Source organism: Lissotriton vulgaris, chromosome 3_1 (assembly GCF_964263255.1).
Source record: "Lissotriton vulgaris chromosome 3_1, aLisVul1.2, whole genome shotgun sequence".
NCBI lineage: Eukaryota > Metazoa > Chordata > Amphibia > Caudata > Salamandridae > Lissotriton > Lissotriton vulgaris.
This window is the reverse complement of record NC_141689.1, coordinates 1,347,231,654-1,347,253,103: the sequence shown is the minus strand read 5'-3', so window position 1 is coordinate 1,347,253,103 and position 21,450 is coordinate 1,347,231,654. Positions and strand designations below refer to the sequence as shown.

The following is a 21,450-nucleotide window of genomic DNA, read 5'->3' as shown; positions in this document are numbered from 1 at the left end:
GCGGTGTTGTGCAAAGAAAAAACTAGTGAGTGGTTGAGGGTTAAAAAGTACTCCGTAGTGTATCAAAATTAGGGGCAGAGGTTGTCCCCATATTTAAAAAGGGCTGTCGGGACAATCCTGGGAACTACAGGCCAATAAGCCTGATTAATTCAACACAAAAGGTGGCGGGGAAGGTGATCCTGGGGAGGATCCTCCAATGGGTGGACGAAAACCATATTCTGTCAGACTCCCAAGCAGGATTCTGCTCAGGAACGGGGACCATCGAACAGGTTTTCAGACTGATGTTATTACGCTGGAAGGTGGTGGAGCTGGGCAAAGACAGTCTTTACCTGGCCTTCATTGACTTCAAGACTGCCTTTGACCTGGTTCCTATGGAGGAACTCTGGAGGGTTCTGCAGGGTCTTGGCTGCCCCCTTACATTCTGTCGCTCCTGATCAAACTCCATACAGATAACTACGCCCAGGTGCGGTGGGGCCAGAATGGGGAAAAGACTGATAGGATCCCGGTCTGCAGGGGCGTTCGACAGGGATGTGTATTAGCTCCCACACTATTTTCCTTGTATGTAAATGGTGTGGTAGAGCACCTGCTTCAAGAACCAGCAGACGCACCCTCCCTGGGGGGCGTACGGATCCCCACCCTGCTGTTTGCAGACGACACCCTCCTCATTGCCAAGACTCCCCAGGGTCTCCAGAAGCTTCTGAATCGTTTCCAGGAATTTTGTTCAGCAAGGGGCCTGGTGATCAATGTGGAAAAGACAAAATACTTGATCATGCACCCACCACGGAAACTAGGACGCGCTCCAGCCCTGAACTCTGTCCCTCTCGAGAAAGTCCCCGAATTTGACTACTTGGGAATACTGGTGAGAGATTCTATGAGCTGGACACCCCACATTAACAAGATGATCCTTGGCCATAAAAGGTTGGGGGGTGCGTTGCTAAGGGAGTATCGCACTTCATCTAAACAGTTCGTGGCACCCGTAATTGACATCTACAGAGCAAGAGGGGTCACAGCAGCACTATATGGGGCGGAGCTTTGGGGCCTCTGCAATTTGGAGGCTCTATCCAAGTCAGAGAACAAATTTCTGAAAGACCTTTTGACTCTCCCCTTGAGCACCCCTTCAGTTCCGGTGCTGTTGGATGCGGGCTGTAAATCAATTAAAGACCAGGCTCGCCTCCGGCCGTTGCTCTTATCGGCCCGCTTATGGAGGGTCCCAGAACTGAAATCATACGCCAATGGGCTGTCTGAGGTGATGGGAATGGGGGGGCTGGCATAAGATCCAATGGCTAAGGGACGTTAAAAACCTCTTGGGGGAATTGGGTCTGGGGGCTCACTGGGCTACTAAATCTGGCCCACCTAAAGCCATCTTGAAAAAAATATATTGGGAATGGGTCTCCTCCAAACTGATCGGTAATCCCCGTCACTGCAACTCCACTGCAGCCTTTTTAAGAATCAAGGAAGTGGCGGCCTACGAACCCTATCTGGATTTGATCACTATGCCAATTGATAGGGCTCTGTATTTCAAGTTCAGATTGGGCACCCTTCCGACAGGGGATCTTCTTTCTAGATGGAACATGCCTGTACAATTGTCGCCTTTTTGTGCCCTTTGCTCCACAAGGCCCGAGACGGTGGCGCACCTTCTTTTTGAGTGCCCTGATTACTCCCGTCCAAGGAGGTGTTGGCTCAAACCTGTTTTCAGACTATTAGGGACACGCCAGCATAAGATGGCATTACGTATTTTACAAACTGACACCTCCCCCCCTATAGTCTGTGCTGTCTCAAATTTTTTAAAATGGGCATGGTTGATTCGCTCCAAAAGACTGATTATATCAATTTAATTCATTTTTAACTAATTTATTGTATCCATCGATGGTATTCTCTTATTGTTTTAATTCCTGAATGTATTTTTAAATTGATGATCTGCAGTTTTATAATTGTATGTAATGCTTTAAAGATATCTGCATATGGAAATAAAGCTATCAACCGTAACCGTATCAAAATTAACTTTATTCTAATGATCACTAAGGACAGTTTGTTAAAAAATTATTTGTTGGAAAATAATCCACAATTAGTTGAGTGGTAGTTTCCTAAATATCAGTCGACCTGTTTCAGCCACGAAACGGTATGAATTTACCTAGCATTCATCAGGACTCTGCGTGTGCTAAACCCTGGCGGAATGGACTCTCTAAGGCCCACCCTAACCTAGGGACGTGAAAGTGAAAATTAACAAAAAAGTGAAAGTGCAAAAAAAATTAGGAAGAGAATTTGTCTCCCTAATTACTCCTGGTTTAGGAGGCTTCCAGCTTTACGGTTTCTGCACCTGTAGAAGGAAATGACAAGGACGTACATATAGGACAAAACATACATTGACTAATGATGATGACCACTTATGTCAATCCATAGTGCTCCAGTGTATGGTTTAAGAGACAATTGTGGTAAAATAACAGTATAGTTATCACCACCATGGCCCCTAGACTTCTAGCTGCTAAAAGTGGGGAGTGCTGTGTGTTATTCGTGCTATGAAAAACAGTGTTGTTTAAAAGGAAGGATATTTCCTTTATTGCTATCAAAGTAAAATGCAGGCGCGGTCGTGCTAATAGATTAAAATATCTCACTTTTGTGGTGTTAAGGATTCACACTATGGGTCACAGGAGGGGGGGTGGGAACGTAATTGGCACACCCTGCGATTAGTCGAGACAAAGGGGGTAAACATACTGTAAGTCACATAGCATTAGATAAGAACTTAGCTTAGTGGGGAGATCGTAGGCTGATTTCTGCATCTACTCACGCCCTCGACGCTCGGCACCCGCTGTGTACCTGCATCTACCCTCAACTGGACCCCGAAGATGTGGACGCGAGGCCCGGTAGAGCAATAAGTGCAGCGATCAGCTTCCGGGTGGGCGTGGTCGAACGTGGTCGACGCCCACGTGTGGGCCAATCAGGGAGTACTAGCGTCATTTGACGTTGTGGTCACATGGTAGGGTGGAGATGTGAGCATAGTCTGTTGTCATGGTGAACACAGGCTTGAATACCGGAGCGGTCGCTCTCCTCAGTCAAATAGAGGCTTGGTTAAGTGCTCCAATCGGGAGGCCGTTTTAACGGAGCCTGTCTGTTTGTTTGCATACACGATCAGAAAAATAGCACCAAAGCGCGCACTGTGGGCTCGATGGTGTAAAGGGTCTAACCTTCTGATCACATGATCGTGAGGTTAATCAAGGAAGGTGTTGGCTGTTGTCATGGTGATCACTAGGTGGAAGACCTGGGCGGCCGGTCTCATTAGTGAAGTGGAGGCTTGGTCATGTTCTTCAATCGGGAGACCGTTATTACAGAGCCCGGCAGTTAGTTTACATACACGATTGGTCGAAAATGACAGCAAATGTCTTTGTGCATGAGTTTAGATGTCTGTAATCACTTTCCTGGGCTTGTCCCTCTCCAGGTGGAGTGTTACTTCATATAACCTATGTGGGACACTCACCCTGGTGTCTGGTTTTTCCACTGTGATGGAATCATTCAACTCCGCTGTCACCAGAAATTCCTTCAGGTTCAGGCGAGCTATTGGTACTTCTGCCGCACTGTCTAGCATCGTCCGAGCCCATTCCTCGTTCAGAAGTAGTGTCCTCAGAATTCTGGGCATGTCTGATTTTCAGACCAGCAACTTTCTTTTTCTTAAATTGAGGTTTTGGATCTTCTTTTTTAGAAGAAAAGTTTTGAATGCGCTGCTTTTCTCTGGACTGTGTGTGCTCCTCTCTATTTTCTGACGGTCCTTTCCTTTCGGAGCTTTTCTTCGAGCCCTGAAAGAAACTAGAGGAACGTGTATCAGTATCCTGATACCGGTCAGGTTTCCTAATATTATCCCTATTCCTGAGGTTATACCTCTTTTCAGAGTGCTCCTGTGGAGGAGACCTACCTCAGGACTGAGATCTCTTGTCTTTAGAGTTTTCTTTTTTATTATCTCACATCTTTTTAGAAGAAGTAGGTGCTTGTTTAAAATTATCCTTCTCAGGACTTCCCTGTAGTTGAGGTTTCAAAGCTTTACCGCCCCCCAAACTATCCCTGCCTAATTCTGCATATGCAGTGTCAATTATTTTGGGCAGTTCAGCTTCCTGATCTACGGGCGAGAACCTCCTTGGGTGTTGGCAGATTGCCACTGATGCTGCTTCCCCTATATTATTAGCTAGTATCATGGCTGACACCTGGTTGTAGTTAATTAATAACTTCATCCCTAAGTTTAGGACAGGTTCTGCTCCATAGTCATTTTGTATTTGTACTAATACATCTGGTACTACTGCTAATGAAGGAATATCATGTATTCTGGTATATATTTTAGCAAAGACTGTACCCCAAGAGGTGCAATCCTCTAACTGTGGTGTAATCCCCATGGGCAAACAGATTGTTAACATTCTGTGTTTTTCAAATGGTGTTGTATTTGGAAATACTGCTTCTAACTGGGTTATCTTTTTAGCTACCCAGAAAGGAAATTGTTCACGTTTTGTGGCCACTTTGCCCATTACTGCGTGTAATGTTTGTGGAGTCATTTTAGTACCTGAGCTCTGTGTAGGAGCTGCAGTAGTTGTGATTACTGTAGGTTGGACCGCTAGTATCCTTAAGTCCTGTTTCTGTAGAATTATATCAACTCTTTGAGTTGAAAAATGAGTTCATCACCTGGCATTGTGTCAATGTCTGGATGTGGTGCCTAGGTCGCTAATATCGGCCATGATGCTCCTGGAATCCCTAAATGACCAAGCTTTGCTCTTGCTTTATGTGGGGTAGGGCGCCATTAATCCAGAAAATATGTTCTTGAAAGGTAAGTGGAACCTCAATCTCCTCAAAAGGAGTGTAGACCGCTTAAATGTCATCATATATGTAATGATGAAAATGTTGTGTTACAGCATCGACTGCTGGGAATATAACCCATGAGTAGAATACCTCTGTTTTGAATTCTTCATGTTCCTCTATCACAAATATGACTGCACGTCCTCTGGGTTGTAACCCATGTTTGAGTAGTTTGATTGTAAGTGTTTGTCTTACTTTGGGTGCACTATGTATTGCATCTGCATCTACCTCACTAGACCTATTAAGTCCCTCTGCAGATGGTTTAAATCTTCCTCTTGTTCAACCATTGTGTTTTTAGAACCCAGGCTAACTTTCCGAAGAAGTTTTATGAAGGGTTTCTTGCAAAGGTTTTATGCACAATTTTGGGAATATTTCTTTTCAAGCTTGATTAACCAAAACCCAATACATAGAATATCTCACCTACTCAGCTGCGGCAGTTTTTTTCCCACCTACTCCAGACGTCTCTGGGTTTTGTAAGTAGGGTCTCTGAGAATAAGCACGAGTGAGCTACTCACATTCTACTGTTGAGTATGTGCGTCATGTATTTACCACATTGGGCAAACCAGGTTTGACACGTTGTGTGCCATTAGACCACGTTGGGTGTCATGTAGTGTAGTCCCAAAAAGTACCCTGTCATGCAGGACTGACGGCGATTACGGATAACATTTATTGTGGGTCTGGTGGCAGACTTACTCTGTGTACACCCCCACTGCATATATTTGCCTATGGTTTGCATTAGCTAGCTCGCAGTGCCACTAGAATCTCCTTTTATCAGAGAGATTAGTTTGTGCAACTTTAGAACACAATAACCTCAGACTCGTGGAAACAATATATTACTTTTCACCCAGTCACTCGTGCTTGCTTGATTTTAATCTCAGAGAGATACAGAGAAGAAACAGTTGAACGTGTTTACAAGAAGAATTTAATGTACCGTAGTTATTCTCATGTAGAATAAGTGCGCTGTTACGACTGTAGACAGCAGTACAGTGAATAAGAAGAAATAGCATTGTTCTACCATTTTGCAATGGTCACAAATCTATACATGTATATAGAATGCATTTATAAAATAAAGTGTGCACTCCTAATATGCCTGTCTAGTTGTACCTAAGTGTACCTAGCATGTGAGTAGGTGCGAAAAAGCTAATGAGCCTAATAACCTAGAATCTAAGAGCCAAGAATCCTGCTAGGATTTAGTCCAAAACCCATACCTGAATAGTGAGCGTGTGGGACTCTGTCCTGGTCTCGAGTTAGACACCCTGCAAAAGGATGATTAGACACCTGTCAGCTGGAGTGATGTGATGCTGGAGCCGCTGCGTCTCTTGTCATGTGTCGGCCTTGAAGTCTCGGGTCCCTCCGGCTTACTGATAGGTGCTGTATTTATACAGTCTATGTGCTTGTGTTTCCCATTGTTCCGTGTGAGGATGACGTTTGGGGATTAAACCTTGTGCGTAGATGGGAGAGGTGAAGTGTACCTCCTGGAGAGTGTACTCATTAATTATTTATATATGCTAAGGATGACTTCTTAGCAGTATCGATCAGGCAGAACCTACCCTCGTCATGAACTAGGTGAAAGGTTTAGTCCATAAAAGGCTGCAGATCTTCTAAGGCGTTATGTTCATACAAGGCAGTCTTTCCTTATTTGGAGTTATGTCCTTATAAGGGTCGTTCATATGAAATGACCGGAGCTGATGTAAGGAAAGTGTACGATGTTCCCTGGACCTATATTAGGGTACCAATATCGAATATAACAGGACGGCTGATGCTAGGACCCTGAACGCTCTACCTTAACTATACCATAGGTTAATTAACTATCAAGCTAGCTACAACACATACAAATCCATTTTTTTTTTTACAAGGTATAACCCTGTTTTACTGAAGCCCGACACCAACAATTTTTGTGTATAAGGACAGTGTTTAATTGGGAGCACATTGAGATATGGTGAGAATTTCCGATATTTAAATATCCAGTGGATAAACCATAGATTTGCCCTAAAGAAAATCCATTTTCTTTTGGACGAAACACGTTGGCTGTCTTTCACAGTGTTGACAAGAAGCATCAATAAATATCTTTTAGATTTACGAAACTTCTTGTGGCTAATCACTATTTCCAAGATTATCATTAATACTTTGAATATGGTGCACCCTTGGTTGTAATATTGTATAGTTGTGTTGTGCAAATCCTAGAGTTTTGTCTGATGGATTAGAATTGAGCATGTTTCTCTGATATTATGTTGGACTTATTTTGGTTTTCCCCTTTGTTTCTGTAATTCCCTCCGATATTGTTCTTGTGTAATGGGTGGTTTATGTGGTGTGGGTTTTCATACTGTAGGTCAGATCACAATATGTATTTGACAGTTTGTATCTTTTATCAAGTGAATATATAATTACATCTGTGTTCCTTGCATGTTTGCACTCCTGAGGAAGCCTGTGATAATGCAAAATGAGTTGGTTGTACCTGTTCGCATATTCTAAAGAAGAACACATTAAACATTAAAAAACAAACGCAAACGAAAGTCTTAATTGGTGTATTTTTTTTCTTTTTCTTTTGGAGTGTTAAATAGTGCAAATTTGACCCGAAGGTATCAGAATGCTTTACATGAGCACCAGTTGTGTTACAGGCGGACGCATTCATTTTTGTTGGGCAAATGGAGATTAAGTGATTTGCCCAGGATCACAGGATGTTAAGCGTCCCAGCCAATACTCCAACCTGGTTCCCCCGCTTCGAGGTTGACCGCTCTAGCCAAGAGGCCACATCCACTCATCCTTTCTTGTACAAGCTTTCTTTGTATACACTTTGTCGATATTGTTTAAAGGGCAGATAGATATGCAAGATCTCTAACCTTCTCCTGAGCATACATGACGTCAGTGGCGTAACAAAACGTGAGGGGCACCCTGCAAGTTATGCTGAAGGGGCCCCTCAGATTCACATCAGTAGGGGCTGGGGGGGGCCCTTCAGTGTGCGTAAGCCTGGGGGGGAGGGCGCGACACATGAACTGCAGGGGCCTTTGTAATTCCCCTCCATGAGTTTAAACCTGTTTGAAAAATGGTTCCTGACAGTGCTGGACTGGACATTCTACACCTCGGGCCCTTGTATAATTTGTGGATAAATACATTTGAGGACTGCATCGCTCTAGCACCCGTAGAATACTGGATTTGAGTTTTGTCCAAGACGGAGCTTGGTCCCTATAAATATACCTTTCTTGACATTGTGAAAAATAAAAAATAATGTTATTCACCTTGGTTTGACCAACAAACCAAATCCAACTGCCTGAATTGTCTTTCTTAACTAAAGCGACAACGTCTTGATAAAAAGTGGAGGGGAATGTGTCACCTCCTCACTCACGGATATACACAGTGTGCAAATGAAAGGGCACCCACACAAAGTCATGTGAAGGTGTTCAGGAAGGCCCCTAGGCATGTCTTATGTCTGCTGGTAGTTCGTTCCAGGTCTTGGATGCAATGTGAGAGAATGATCTTCCGCCTGCTCTGTGGATGTGCGGAGTTTCGGCCTGTCTGAGGTTGGAGGATCGAATATCCTCCAACCTCACTCTGGATATCATTTGGGTACGTGGAAATTGATTCTGTAGTTGAGGTATTTGGGTCTGCTGTTGTGTAGGCTTTGTAGGTGTGAGTGAAAACTTTGAAGGTGACTCTCTTCTCCGCATGGAACCAGTGGAGTCTCTGTAGGTGTTGGCTGATGTGTTCTTGCAGGGGGAACCTGAGGACGAGTCTGGCTGCTGTGTTCTGGATTGTCTGGAGCTTGCGGAGTAAGGCCTTGTTTATGCCAGCGTAGAGTGCATTTCCATAGTCCAGTCGGCTGGTGATGAATTCATGGGTGACTTACTTTCTTGATTCGGGGGGGATCCATTTGAAGGTTTTGCAGAGGATGCGGAGAGTGTTGAAGCAGCTGGAAGTGACTGCTTTGATCTGTCGGTTCATGGTGAGCGATGTGTTGATTATGATGCCGAGATTTTTTGGTGTGGTCAACGAGAGTTAAGCATCACAAGTGCAGTGGTGACAGCATACTGTGTAGTGATCAGTAGAAGTGAACAGGTCCTGTTTACTCTGTGTACTGGAAAGAGACCTACAGACTCACTCACATAAAAGTTCAGCTGCTATGTGCTTAACTCCCCCTTGGTCTATATATGGTAGATGTGACATGCTCTGCAGCGCAGTAGTAGTGACTGCGCTGGATGTGTATGTGCCTGGGAAGGGTATAGTGCAGGGATAAAGCAGTACTGTACAGTATATGTGCGGTTAATGTATGTACTGTGTAGATGTATGCCTGTTGTGTACACATTACATAAGAGATGTAGTGCTGTGCTAAGCTTGCCCAATGAAAGCCTGTATAGTTCATGTTAAGTGTTGTGCAGGGTTAACATGGTGAGTGTGTGTGTGCTGACGTGTGTTTGCAAGTAGCACACCCTGGTACAACACAGAAAAGCTACAGCACTGAACAGTGTCTGCAGACTGGATGTGTTTGCGGAATGTGTGTGCCTGAAATAGTACAGTCCATGGAGATAATAGTACTGGAAAATGTGTAAATCTACTGAGTGCAAATATGCCTGCAATGGTACATTACATGGAGGACCCGATGTTCCATTGTGGGAAGCCCAGGCCTTCCCTGTAAAGGCAGGAGGAATTTCTCCCTCCCCCCTACTCAGACAGATTTGTATTGCTGCATTCATGTGAGCTGGGAGGGACACACTTTAGGACTGGAAAAAGGGACTCTCTCTTTACACTTCAAAAGATTGCTCTTTAATTCAGTGATAGATCACAAGGAAGGGGCCTGGACACATCTCAGGAAAGAAATGGGGCTGATAAGGGAATCATGAAGAGTAGGGTGTATAGCCCAGTATTAACCTTTAGATAAACACATCACTGTGGTTGACATCCAGGTGCAGAACCCTAGCATAAAGCTTCAAGGTCTCAGACCCTAAATCACATTTGGTGTCAAGAAATGGACTATAAGAAGAGGAGGCTGAGACCCCAAACTTTGAAACCTGCCAAGCAGCCAAACGGGTTGTGTGAGGAAGGCAAGCTCTGCGAGACCCATACCTGTGACCAGGACTGGGGGCCAAGGCCTGCTAGTCTCTTTGCTTTGTGAGGGAACATCACCCATGGAAACCAAGATCACCTTGGCCTGGAGCACCAGGGCCTGTCTGCTTACCAAGACCAGTATGCCCTGTGAGGAAGATGAGAGGGTTGGAGAGAGTGAGGTCCAGTGGGGACCCCTACCAAGAGGACTCCCTGAGCGAGGTGTGATGAGAATGGCTGAGTACTGATCGAGTTGTTGCCCGTATAAAGGGATGATCTGGTGCCACTCACTGTATGCTTGGAGAGGGCTGCCATGATCTGAGTCATGCGGGAAGTGTAAGGCCTGCACCCCCTTGCCACAGTGGCCCTGTATGCCAGAGGGGGCCACTGTTGATCTTATTTGGTCAAGGAACATGATACTTTTGTCCTCTGATATTGGTACCCTGTAAACCTTGAGGGGCTGCTGTACTGAGGGCGATTACAACAGAAGAGTCTGCACCCAGACCGAGAGTAACTCGGCAACCCCATATACCAGGAGGGGCTGCTGGTACCACTGTGGCCAAAAGTTTGGTTTGTTTAGATTGGAGGATTACTGCTGCGACCAGGGGTTCAAACCAACACACTTTGCTGGGGCTCCAGTCGGGAACCAGAGAATAAAATCAACTCACCCATCACCCACCAAACCCCCGTCTGTTATGGGGAAAAAGTTACTAAACTTGTGTTTGCTGAGCAGGATCCGATCCAGTTGCTGTAACAAATCTGCATCGCTGCTCGAAGAAGAGTCTGCACCTGCCTGGTGCTGCAGCATGTGCCCCAAGCATTCCCACTTCGTAGAACAGATCCAGGACTTGGAAGCACCCACAGAGAGGGCACACGCTACTACACTGAATACTTCCATACCGGAAGAGCAGGTAAGAATTGAAGTGGGCCTTTGGGACCCCAGGGGACTCAATGCAACTGGTGCTGTACTGTTTGCTTTGTTCACCCTAAGTTGGCAGAGTATGCAAAGAGGTGGGTCCTTTGCTCACTTTGCCACTGGATTCAAGCTAGCCTGGCTGATGTGGGTTGTTACCCCGAAACCAGTCCCAGGATGCTTGTTTACGGTCCAGGGGACCTGGCTTGGCGGTACGGACTGGACTCTTCCCATGAGGCACAGGGTCAAGACTTATTTGCATATAGCTGTGTCTGAACTGGGGAGGCAGAGTGGGCTAAAGAACGATGATGGATTCAACCCAGATCTGTGACTGGGGGTGAGTGTCTGAAAAGTTTCAGTGCTCTGTCAATCATCTCCTTTGTGTTTGCTGTAGCAACATAGACACTTGACTAAACCTTAAGGAGTCAATGGGGAACTCTTGAGTGCAGCCTACTAGTAAGCATTTCCTGGATATGGCCACCAGTGAATGGGAAATAATTCTGACCCCGTTATAAGAAAGAGGATGGTACAGGGATTTGCCTGAAGACAACTAGTGCCCTAATCTTCAGGGGATTGTGTTATTGCTCAAGAATGTTGTTATTCCGTTGCATGTGTAGAGAAAGAAATAAAATAATTGTTTTGCTTACAAAAATAAGTTTTTGACTTTAACATTGATTTATTGTTCATAATGGTTGCAGTTATCTGCAGCTACACTGCCCCCTCCTTGAAGGAGGCTATGACTGCTTGGCCGCAGCTAAACTTCAACTGAGAGTCAAGCGCAAAAGGGGTACGTGGCTCAGTTGCTCAAGATCAATAGTAGATTGGGTCCCGTTCCCGAGAAATCGTGAGTAAAAGACGTCAACCACCACAGTTTGGCCCAATAGACCCTGCGTGCCCCTTTGAAATTGGTTCTGACAGTATCGTTTGCTTTGTGAGCTAAATTAGCCTGTTATAAATCATGTCTAAAACAAGTAGTACCTATGTCCTGTTTTATCAAAATGAACTCTGTTACTTTGTATAACGAATGGCTGTGAGTAAGGTGGTCAGCTCATTTTTCGCAGGACTCAATCGACTCAAATTAAATTACCATTGAATCATCTGCCCTTCCTTGCAAACAGCACATTTTAATTAGCTGGACAAAGTAATCAATTTAAAAATGTTGTTGGATGTTTTTACTCTGAAAATGTGTAATCTTCAGTGTGCACGTTTTATTCAAAGACTGTGCAGCTACCTGTATGTTGAACACTTTTAGGTTTACCTCTAAGGCTTGCTTGTCTATTTTTTAATTAAATTTTTTTAATACATCATTCTCATTTTCCATAGGACGGAAGAGCTGCATCCGCTGTAGTTGTCTGCTCCTTTTTATGTTTCTGTCGTCTTTTCTCCACTGCTGAGGCTGCAGTTTACATGTTCAGTATGAAACGTTGCCCGCCTGGTATATGGCCTTCGCATAAAAGGTACTTGTAACAATTTTCTTAAATAAATAGTTGTTCATACTGTTCTAAAGGTCCTGTTTGTGAGCAAATCACTTCTGATTCACTACCTCAAGCTTTGTCCAAGCACCCAATAATAAAGACCTGGAGCCTTCCTATTTGCCCATAAAAATGTACTGCCATTCTAAATATAACAATCAGCACCATTAAGTTACTGATATTTGTGCCCAGTGACAACACTTGAGCTTTTTTTCCCAGTAGAATTTGATTTTTCTGAATCTCTTACAAATTTGGCTTTAGCTGCACATGTTTCATTTTCTCCTTTTTTTCTTATACTGATTCCTATAATGTGTTTTGTGACAATGCTTCCAACCCCTCTCACGTCTCCTTTAGGAAGTGGGACCACACAATTACAAATATTCAGAGTTTCAAGATTTATCTAGATTAACTGTGTTTGTCATAGTGTAATTACTCTATCACACGTGAATTTTGGGCTTTTTGGAAATGAGTGCTCTCAAGGTTCTGCACTGTAGCCCTCGGCATTCTAACATTTGTATGCATCAAGGCAACAACAGCCAGCCAGCTGATCATGTTGCATGTGATTGTCAGGTTGGCCATCGGCAGCAAAACACAGTTTGACTGGCTGTATTGAACAGTCAGAGCTGTGTTTCAGGCCCCACTTTGTTATATTGTATGTGGGAGAGAGAAGGAGCGGGTCAGTTAAGTTCAACACAGGTTGTCACGTGTGGATGGAACTTGAAGGTAATGCATATTGTCCATCATTCAGTTTTCATGCAGGGCTCCAGGTGACTGCGATGAGGTTTGTAGCGTTGGAGAGGCAGAAGGCTTTGTGAGAGTGGTTTGGTGGGCAGGAGAGGTAAGAAGCGTTGTGGGGTGTATTTTGAAGAATAGGAGAGGGAGGCAGAGGCAGGTGGAGCCTTATTTTGAAGGCTTTAAAAGATTCTGGGTATGAATTTCTCTTTCTGGTGAAATTGGCAGAACACTCAATACTCTGGCGGGATTCAGAGGGTGGGGAGGTGGGATGCTACTTGTGGTGTTCATCTTAAGAGAGACTTCTAGTTGTAGATTCCTTACCTTTTGAATTCCCCCCCAGGCGTCAGTCTGGATCCGGAGATTTTTCATCAGCTGTACCGCTGCCCGTCGGTAGGCATTACAGGTCGGCTTTGCGTCCGCTGCCAGCATCATGCATGCCAGAAATTACGTAACGGGACATATAGAAACGCCGCCTGGGCACGCTGACATCAGTTACTTTATTTTTCCGCATCAGCCTAGGCGCAGATCCAGGGAGAGCTACCCCTTAGCCATTTTTTGGCTAACCTTTGTGAGAAGTTGGTCAGGCATATGTTCTCCACTAGTTATAGTGGGCACCTTGCACCAGTCCAAACAACACTTATTGATGATAGGTTTAATACCACCTTTATTGAAAGCTATCCTAGTGGTAGCTATGGAGAGCAGCCTTCAGGCTAAGTCTTGAAGGAGTGTAAAGCAGCTTGGTCTACCAGATTATAAACTCTTGAATGACCAAATGAAAGGGGAACCACACAAGGTATATATAAAATATATGTATTTATTACTAAACACTCTACTAATGTCTTTATGAGATTAGAGACCAAGATACACAATATCAACACATTAGAACTTCAGTAAATAGCACAATATACAATGGGCCCCAGGGGGAGACCAAACCATATATTAAAAAAGTGGTATAAGAACCACGACTTGACTAGACACAGTGCCTAGAGCACGTAGAATCGCCGGAAACACCCAAGGTAGTGACACAGGGGACCCAGGGAGGACGCGTGCAGTGTGTGAACACAGAAGCGAGCTCTGTGCAATACTATGGGAAAGTCGCAGTTAGTATTTTAAAGATTAAGGACACTTCGGAGAGGACTTGGAGCAAACCCTTTTAGACTTCGAAGGTTTCAAGGCCAGCACCCATGTGAGCACCTGAGTACTCATGTTACCTCACCCAGGGAAGCCGGGTGCATAGGTGTCAAGTGGTGTCGGGAATCATAGCTGTTTTCAATGGCGAGTTGCTGCAAAGTACTGCTGCCCTGTCCAGTGTGATCCAAGCCTGGATCGGAGATGTGAAGAACCTGAAAGCAGAGGGGACAGAGTCTGGGTCACTAAATGGTGACCAGGGGCATGGTAGACCAATGCTCACAAATGTCGTGTGTTTCAGGTGCGATGAGGTGAAGCTTGACTCCGCTGCCACGGGTACCAGGAGACGTTGACCCGAGTCCGCAGGCGAGCTGTTACACGAAGGGTGTCGAGAGCTGGCGGGTCGGTGTCCGGATCTGAGACCAACAAGCCTTGGCAACAGCAACCCATGCAGTAAAAGTAAAAAGCCTTTGGGATGGACCAGCAAGGTCCAGGTGACTCCTCAAGCGATGGAGAGTCAGGGCACGTCTGGATCAACCAGGTAAGCCCGTTAAAAGTTACAGTACCCTTCTCAGGGACCCAAAAGTCGACGGACAAGGGATCGCGAAGGGCCCTCAAGAGGAATTTCTAAATACCAGCCCACGGGTCACTCGTGGAGTGTAGGCCAGTAATCTTCGGTGGAATCACTGCTCTGGGTCTGGACTACAAGTAGCCCAATGCACAGCCTCAGGGATCGCCAAGAAGCATATGCAGTTGCAAATGGTCACAGTGTCAAGGGGTTCGGGTTGCACGGTCCCCACGAGGGCTTGGGATCTCAGGTTTGCTGAGAGCACGGATCGGCCTCGGGGAAGCTTGGAAACTCACCTCCTGTATTGCAAAGTCTACGGAGTCCTTCAGGAGCTGCGTAGATGCAAACCCGACAGTTTCGTCTTTGGTGCCTGCCTTGCAGGGGAGTAATTCCTTTACTCCAAGAGAGATTCTTCGGTGATCGAACCAAGTGTAGATAGTTGAAGTTCTGGCATTCTGTAGCAGAGTTTCGTCCAGGTAAATCTAAAGTCCTGTAGTCAGGTGTTCCTAATTTATACCCAAGGAAAGGGTGGGACAAACTCTGGGGACCCACCTATGGGAGGGTCAGGTCAGAGGGGTGGCTACACCCATATCCTTTGTCTAGTTTTGCGCCAGAGCAGGGGCTGGTAGCCCCTGCAACCGGTTTGAGCTGGACTATGCACAGGGACACCAAATGTGCCCCCAGTGCAGACATCAAAGCACTCTTGGAGTTTACCCACCCAGCCCAAATACACTAAAGCCTGTCTGGTAGGTGGTTTCACCGCCCTGTGAGAGGAAACTTATTGTCCAGCCTCCCCTGCCGTAGTTTCACCTAGCAGCAGGAGGGCAGACGCGTGTCTGTGGCTGGCAGCATCCAGTTTGTGATGCCAGCGTTCTATTAAGCTGCTATCGGATGTACCGTTGTGGTCATATTTCTACCTCTAGGAGGGTGGAATCATACCTCCCCCGCCACGACTGGTGGGGGAGGTATGATTCCAAGGTGTTTGACACCAAACACGACATGTTTCCTTGCATCCATTTCAAAGTTAGCATGTCCCGCAAGGTTATAATGCACTTAAAAGTGTATGGTATGGCTGCATCACAGTACAACCCCAGGGGATAGATTCCGAAGACTGCAGAGGGCCCTGCTCATGCATGGGTACCCTCTCACACAAAACCCAGCACCCTGCCTTCAGGATTGATAAGGCCTGCCATATGGGTGACTGATGGGTTTATATGTGCAGTGATATAAGGTAGATATAGGGAACCTATATTTAAGTAAGGGGTGCATACACCATCTTACACAGGCTGCTGTAGCAGACCTGTGGTGTCATTTTGAGTGGTCTCTCAGGGGTGGTATAATACATGCTGCAGCCCCTGAGATGCCCCAGGGGTACCTATGCCCTGGATATATAGGATAGCATATACTAGGGACTTATAAGGGTACCTCAGAATTCAATCTGTGCTGTACCTAGAGTACATGCAATCATTTTAGAGAGGAAGCAGCTAGGCTCGGGCCCTGGATATCAGGGTCCCAGCCAGACTAAAGTCGTAAAACAGTGAAACATCAGCAAAAAATGGAGGTAACTATGAGAAGCGGATCCTACTCTCCTACAACCTTTTTCGGCATTTGTCGGGATTTTAGTCTTGGATTCCTGGTGTGTTGAGGATGTCCCAACGTAGGACTGGATTCAAGCCCTGCGGATCCTGTCATCGGATGATGTCCATGATGGCTCTGCACCTAGTTTGCCTCTGCTGCCTGGAGAGCTACCACAACTTAAAGTTGTGCTCTTAGTGCCGGGCCCTGAATTGGAAGGCTTATTGGGAGCACTGCTGAAAGCTATTGCAGGCCTGGTGCTCGTCTTGAATGTTGCTCCCGTTTTCGATAGAGAGGAAAGTCCAGAGAACGGTCACAGAGTCCGTACTTCTTGTCCTAATCAAAATCTTTTGGGTGATCAGGTAAGTAGGGCAAAGGCATCAGGAGGACAGTCTCCTGATGCCTTTGCCCTACTCCGGGCGGCCCAGTGTTCCTTACGCAACATCCTTCCCCTGAGAACTTTGGTTGTCCAAGCCTCATATTCTAAAGGCACATTCCCTTCTGTACTCCCATGTGGAATCCAAGAAGCTGAACTATCTTGGGAAGAGGATGTTTTCTTCCTCCAACTTAGTATTGCGGTCGGTGAATACCACTTGCCCTTTGGCCCTGTACTCCCATACCAACTAGTTGTGCAGGTGCTGCCTCAATGTCCGGAGGAGGCCCTGGCTGTTTTCTCATAGGCAGTTGCGGACGATAGAGATGCAGTGAAATTAACAATTCATTATTAACTGGACACCACCGACTCACTGATAGACCTGTTACCTCGTCGTTGGCATTACAACTCTTCACCTGGTTGAGAGATTCTGGCTTTTTTTGGGGATGTCCAATCTACCCTGATGGACATGCCCTTTTATGGCACCTTTTCGACGGCAAGGCAGAATCAGGGCTTGATCGCTTCAAGGAATCTCGAGCTACAGACAGATCCAGGGATATTCAGGCTATGATTCCGATGTTTCAGCCTCTAGTCTAGATTTCGGTGAGGATGACTGAGGCTGCTGGGGCTCATGGAGTCCTGCATCCTGTGTGTGGATCATGCCAAATGGCATACGATTGCTCTGCAGTGGGACCTGAAATTCCAGTGGACGAAACATTAGAGTAATGTTTCCGACTACATCCAGATCTCAGAGGGAACTGCGCACCAACTGCAGTGGTGTCTAACGAACCAAGATTGGGTCAGAGGCAGATCCCTCTCCCTTCCCCAACCAAATCTCACTGTGATGACGGATGCATCGCTTCTGGGATGGGGCGGCCACCGCCAAGTTGGGAGAGGCAGAGATCAGAGGCGTCTAGTCTCCAATTGAGTCTTGCCTACATATAAACTTTTTGGAGCTCTGGGCAATCAGACTGGCACAGAAGGTGTTCCTTCCCTTTCTCAAAGGGAAGGTGATGCAGGTGTTCACTGACAAACAGGGCGGGTGGAGTCATGAACCCTTTGTCAGGAGGCTCTTCGCCTCTGGGCATGGCTGGAACATCAGGGCATATTCCTGGTGGTTCACTACCCGCAGGTTGCTCTGAATGACAGAGCGAACAAACTTAGCCGTTTGTGCCTGGTCAATCACGAATGGCGTTTCCATCTGGAGGTTGCACAAGGTCTCTTTCAGCGGTGGGGAGGGTGTAGGTTGGATCTGTTTGCCTCCAAAGTGAACAGACAATGTCAGCAGTATGGTGCTTTGGCATTTCCAAGACAATGCTCACTCTGCTACACTTTTCGTTGCAAATGGAACTTTGGCCTCCTTGGCACCTTTCCGCCTATACCACTTTTGCCCAGAGTGCTCAGGAAAATCAAGCTTGACCGTGCTCAAGTCATTCTTGTGGCTCCTGATTGAGCATGAAGTCTGATGTTCTGACCTTCTCAGCATGGCAATTGATCCTCTATTCAGACTGCACCTTCGGGTGGATCTTCTATCGCAGCAGCAGAAAATAGTTATTCACCCAAAGCTGGAGGTCACCGTGTTCAATTACGCGGATGACCTCCAGCTAATCTTCAACCTGTCTCGTTTATCTTCATCCGCCCTGAACGTCCAGACAGTAATGACGTTCATTCAAGATTGGATGAACTGCAACCACCTCAAACTCAATCCAGATAAGACCGAGTTGGTCCTGACCGGAGGTGGTTGCAGTCCATGGTCCCCCTCTTTTTGGCCCCCTTCCCTTGGTGCTCCACCACTCCCTGTGCCCAAAGTAAAAACCCTTGGGATCCTTCTTAATTCTCAACTCACTGTCCACTCGCAAGTTAGTTCCGTGGTTTCCTCTTGTTTTTTTCCCCTCAGAATAATCAGGAAAGTTTCCCGTTTCTTTTCTCCCTCTGCATTAAAAGTAATTGTGATGGCCATGGTACTGTCTCGTATAGACTATGGCAACATAGTCTATAATGGGGCCCCTGCCTACGCGATCCATCGCTTGCAACTGGTGCAGAATCAGGCGGCTCGCCTGATCCATGGCCTACCCAAATACCATCGGGCCACCCCACTGCTCAAAACATTACATTGGCTCCCTGTGAGAGAGCGCGCCCTTTTCAAACTCGGCTGCCTCACTTACCAGGCCAGATCGGGTACTGCTCCCGAATTAATCTGCTCTGCTATTAAGCCCTACTTTCCAGGCAGAGAACTTCGCTCCGCTCATTTAGCCCTCCTCACCATTCCTCGTTTTAAAAAACAGAAGGCGGGCGGAGCGAGATTCGTTGTCCTGGCTCCAGTTTTCTGGAACTCCCTCCCGACTACTCTGCGCACCTCACCTTCTTACCTCCTCTTTCGGAAGAACCTTAAAACCTTCCTTTTTACGCAAGCCTACTTGACTTAGATCCCTCTAGTTGCTGCTGTCCACTGTTCACCACTAGCGCCATGAAACCGCTGGGTAAACGAGCGCTGTACGAATGTTTTTAAATTCAAAATTCAAATTCAAACTGTCCAGCCTCTACCTCCTTGCGTGGAGATTGAGCGGTCAAAGTTGACAGCTTTGGACCTTCCACCCGAAGTCTGTGATCTCATCTTGGCAGACAGTCGTCCCTCCACTAAAATGGTATATGCCTTTAGATTAAACTAATTTGTGGCATGGTTACGGCAAAGGTTGTTGATCCCCTTTTTACCCCTCTTTCAGAAGTTCTGTTGTACAAACTTTGTTTGGCCCAGCAGGGCTCTGCTTTGGGCACCCTTAAGGGTTCTCCTTCAGCTATCTCTGCCTACTCAGACTTCCAGATCAGCCTTCCTTGATCAAATCTCCCATTGTTAATAGGTTTCTTAAGGGCCTTACTTCAAAGCCTCTTCACCTGTTTGTCCATCGGGATAGAGTGGTGCTTCTCACAAAAATGTTGTTCCCACCTAAAGTGGTCACGTGCTTTCATGTGGGACAATACATTACTCTGCCCACCTTTTACCCCTCCCCGCATCCTTTCAAAGAAGAGGAGAGACTCCACCGCGTGGACCCACAATGTTTGTTGTCTTTTTATCTTTATCGTACCAAAGACTTCCTGGTGGATGATCAACTCTATGTTGGCTATGTGGGTGCCAAGAAGGTCGGGCAGTACAGAAAAAGACCATCTCTCGTTGGGTTGTCCTCTGCATTAAATTGTGCTACGCATTGGAAAGTGCTCTCTCTACTAGAGCAACAGTGGCAACCGCTACGTTAGCACGTGGAGTCTTAGTCCTGGATATCTGTCAGGCAGCAGCGTTGGGATCCATGCACACGTTTACCAGACAGTACTGCCTGGACAGCCAAGTCCAGAGGGACAGGTACTTTGCCCATTCGGTCCTTCAGGACTTCCTCTTGTGATCTTGGTTCGCAGACCCTCCCCTGGGGTTGATATTGCTGGAGTAACTATTCAAAAGGTAAGGAATCTACAACTAGAAGTCTCTAACAGATGAATTGGTTACTTACCTTCCGTAACAATGTAAGGTAGTGACATATTCAAGTTGTAGATTCCTTACCACTCCACCCATCCTCCCCGCTCTGCGAACTGATTTCTAGGTTATGGACTCCCCTAATGGGCCCTAGTTTTGACGCACCAGTGGTCAGTATGTTTCATGGCTCTGCACTTCTGGCGTGGAAAGTTGTGTTAGGAACTGATGTCGGCGCGCCCGGGCGGCGTCTATATAGGTCCTGCAACTTCATTTCAGGCGCACACACCCAAAGGTAAATAACTTATTATTAGAGCTTGTAGGAGTTGTGAGAAGTTGGCCTGGTATATGATCTCCACTATTCTAGTGGGCACCCTGCACCAGTCCAAACAACCCTAATGGTGATGGTTGTAAAGTCAACCTTATAGACCAGCTATCCTAGTGGTAGCACGGACAAAGCAGTCTTAGTCTAAAACTTCAGAGAGCATGTGAAGCAAGCTGTTTTACTAATTATAATCCCTTGAATACCAAATGAAAGGACACCACACAAGGTATATATCAAATATATATGTATTTATTACTAACACAACCCCTCTGCACTCTTTATGAGGTCAGAGTTCGAGATACAGTACAAGTTACTCAATAAGCATACTATAAGTTGCACAGATACAATTCTGCCCTAGGGGCCTCACGAACCATATACTAAGTAAGTGGTATAAGAACCGCTTCAGGAAAGGTGAGTAGGCCTAGGGCCTAGGAAATCGCTGGGGCTACACTGAACAACCAAAGGTTAGGAAGTGGGAGTCCCACAGAATGCATGTGCAGTGTCTAAACACACATGCGGGTTACCATAGAGTTTCAATGGGAACGTAAAAGTTACAAAGTAGTAGATTTCGGACACTTACAGATGGACTACGGGAAAACCCAGTGTTCGAGGCATGTGGGCTGCTGAATTCATATCTGTGCATAGATCGCCGCCTAGTGTTGGGTCCGGATGATTGCACATGGTTGTCCTGGAAGAGTCTTCGAAGTATCACGAGATAGGTGGCTCCTCCCCCGGACTACAGTGCGGATGGGCATCCTCTCCATCCTCAGATTGTTTTTTTCCGCCATTGTTTTTTTCCGCCATTGGGTTGGGATGTACTTTTCTTTACTCAAGTTCGGAAACTTTTCTAAAGGCCAAAAGGCCTTCGGGGTCGTCGGTATTGTTTCGATCGGTGCCAAGTTCTTGCTCCCGTTATTCCTGAGCAGGACGTCGAAGAGAGCCGCGTGGCCTTTTCGACACCGGAGGCCGATCGTCAATGGAACGGAGCCCGTTCAAACGATGCCCCCTTTGTAACTCTAAGTACGCGCACATCG

The 21,450-nt window shown here is 46.2% G+C and overlaps 1 protein-coding gene across 4 annotated transcripts in view; it reads left to right on the top strand.

The window, feature by feature from the left end:
• GAK (cyclin G associated kinase) overlaps positions 1 to 21,450 on the top strand; it is a 1,908,861-nt gene that overhangs the window by 968,815 nt on the left and 918,596 nt on the right. For all 4 annotated transcript variants that reach the window (XM_086961822.1, XM_086961820.1, XM_086961821.1 and 1 more), the window contains exon 15: positions 12,104 to 12,237. In XM_086961822.1, the coding sequence (XP_086817948.1) occupies positions 12,104 to 12,237 (134 nt within the window). The remainder of the gene's footprint in view (positions 1 to 12,103; positions 12,238 to 21,450) is intronic.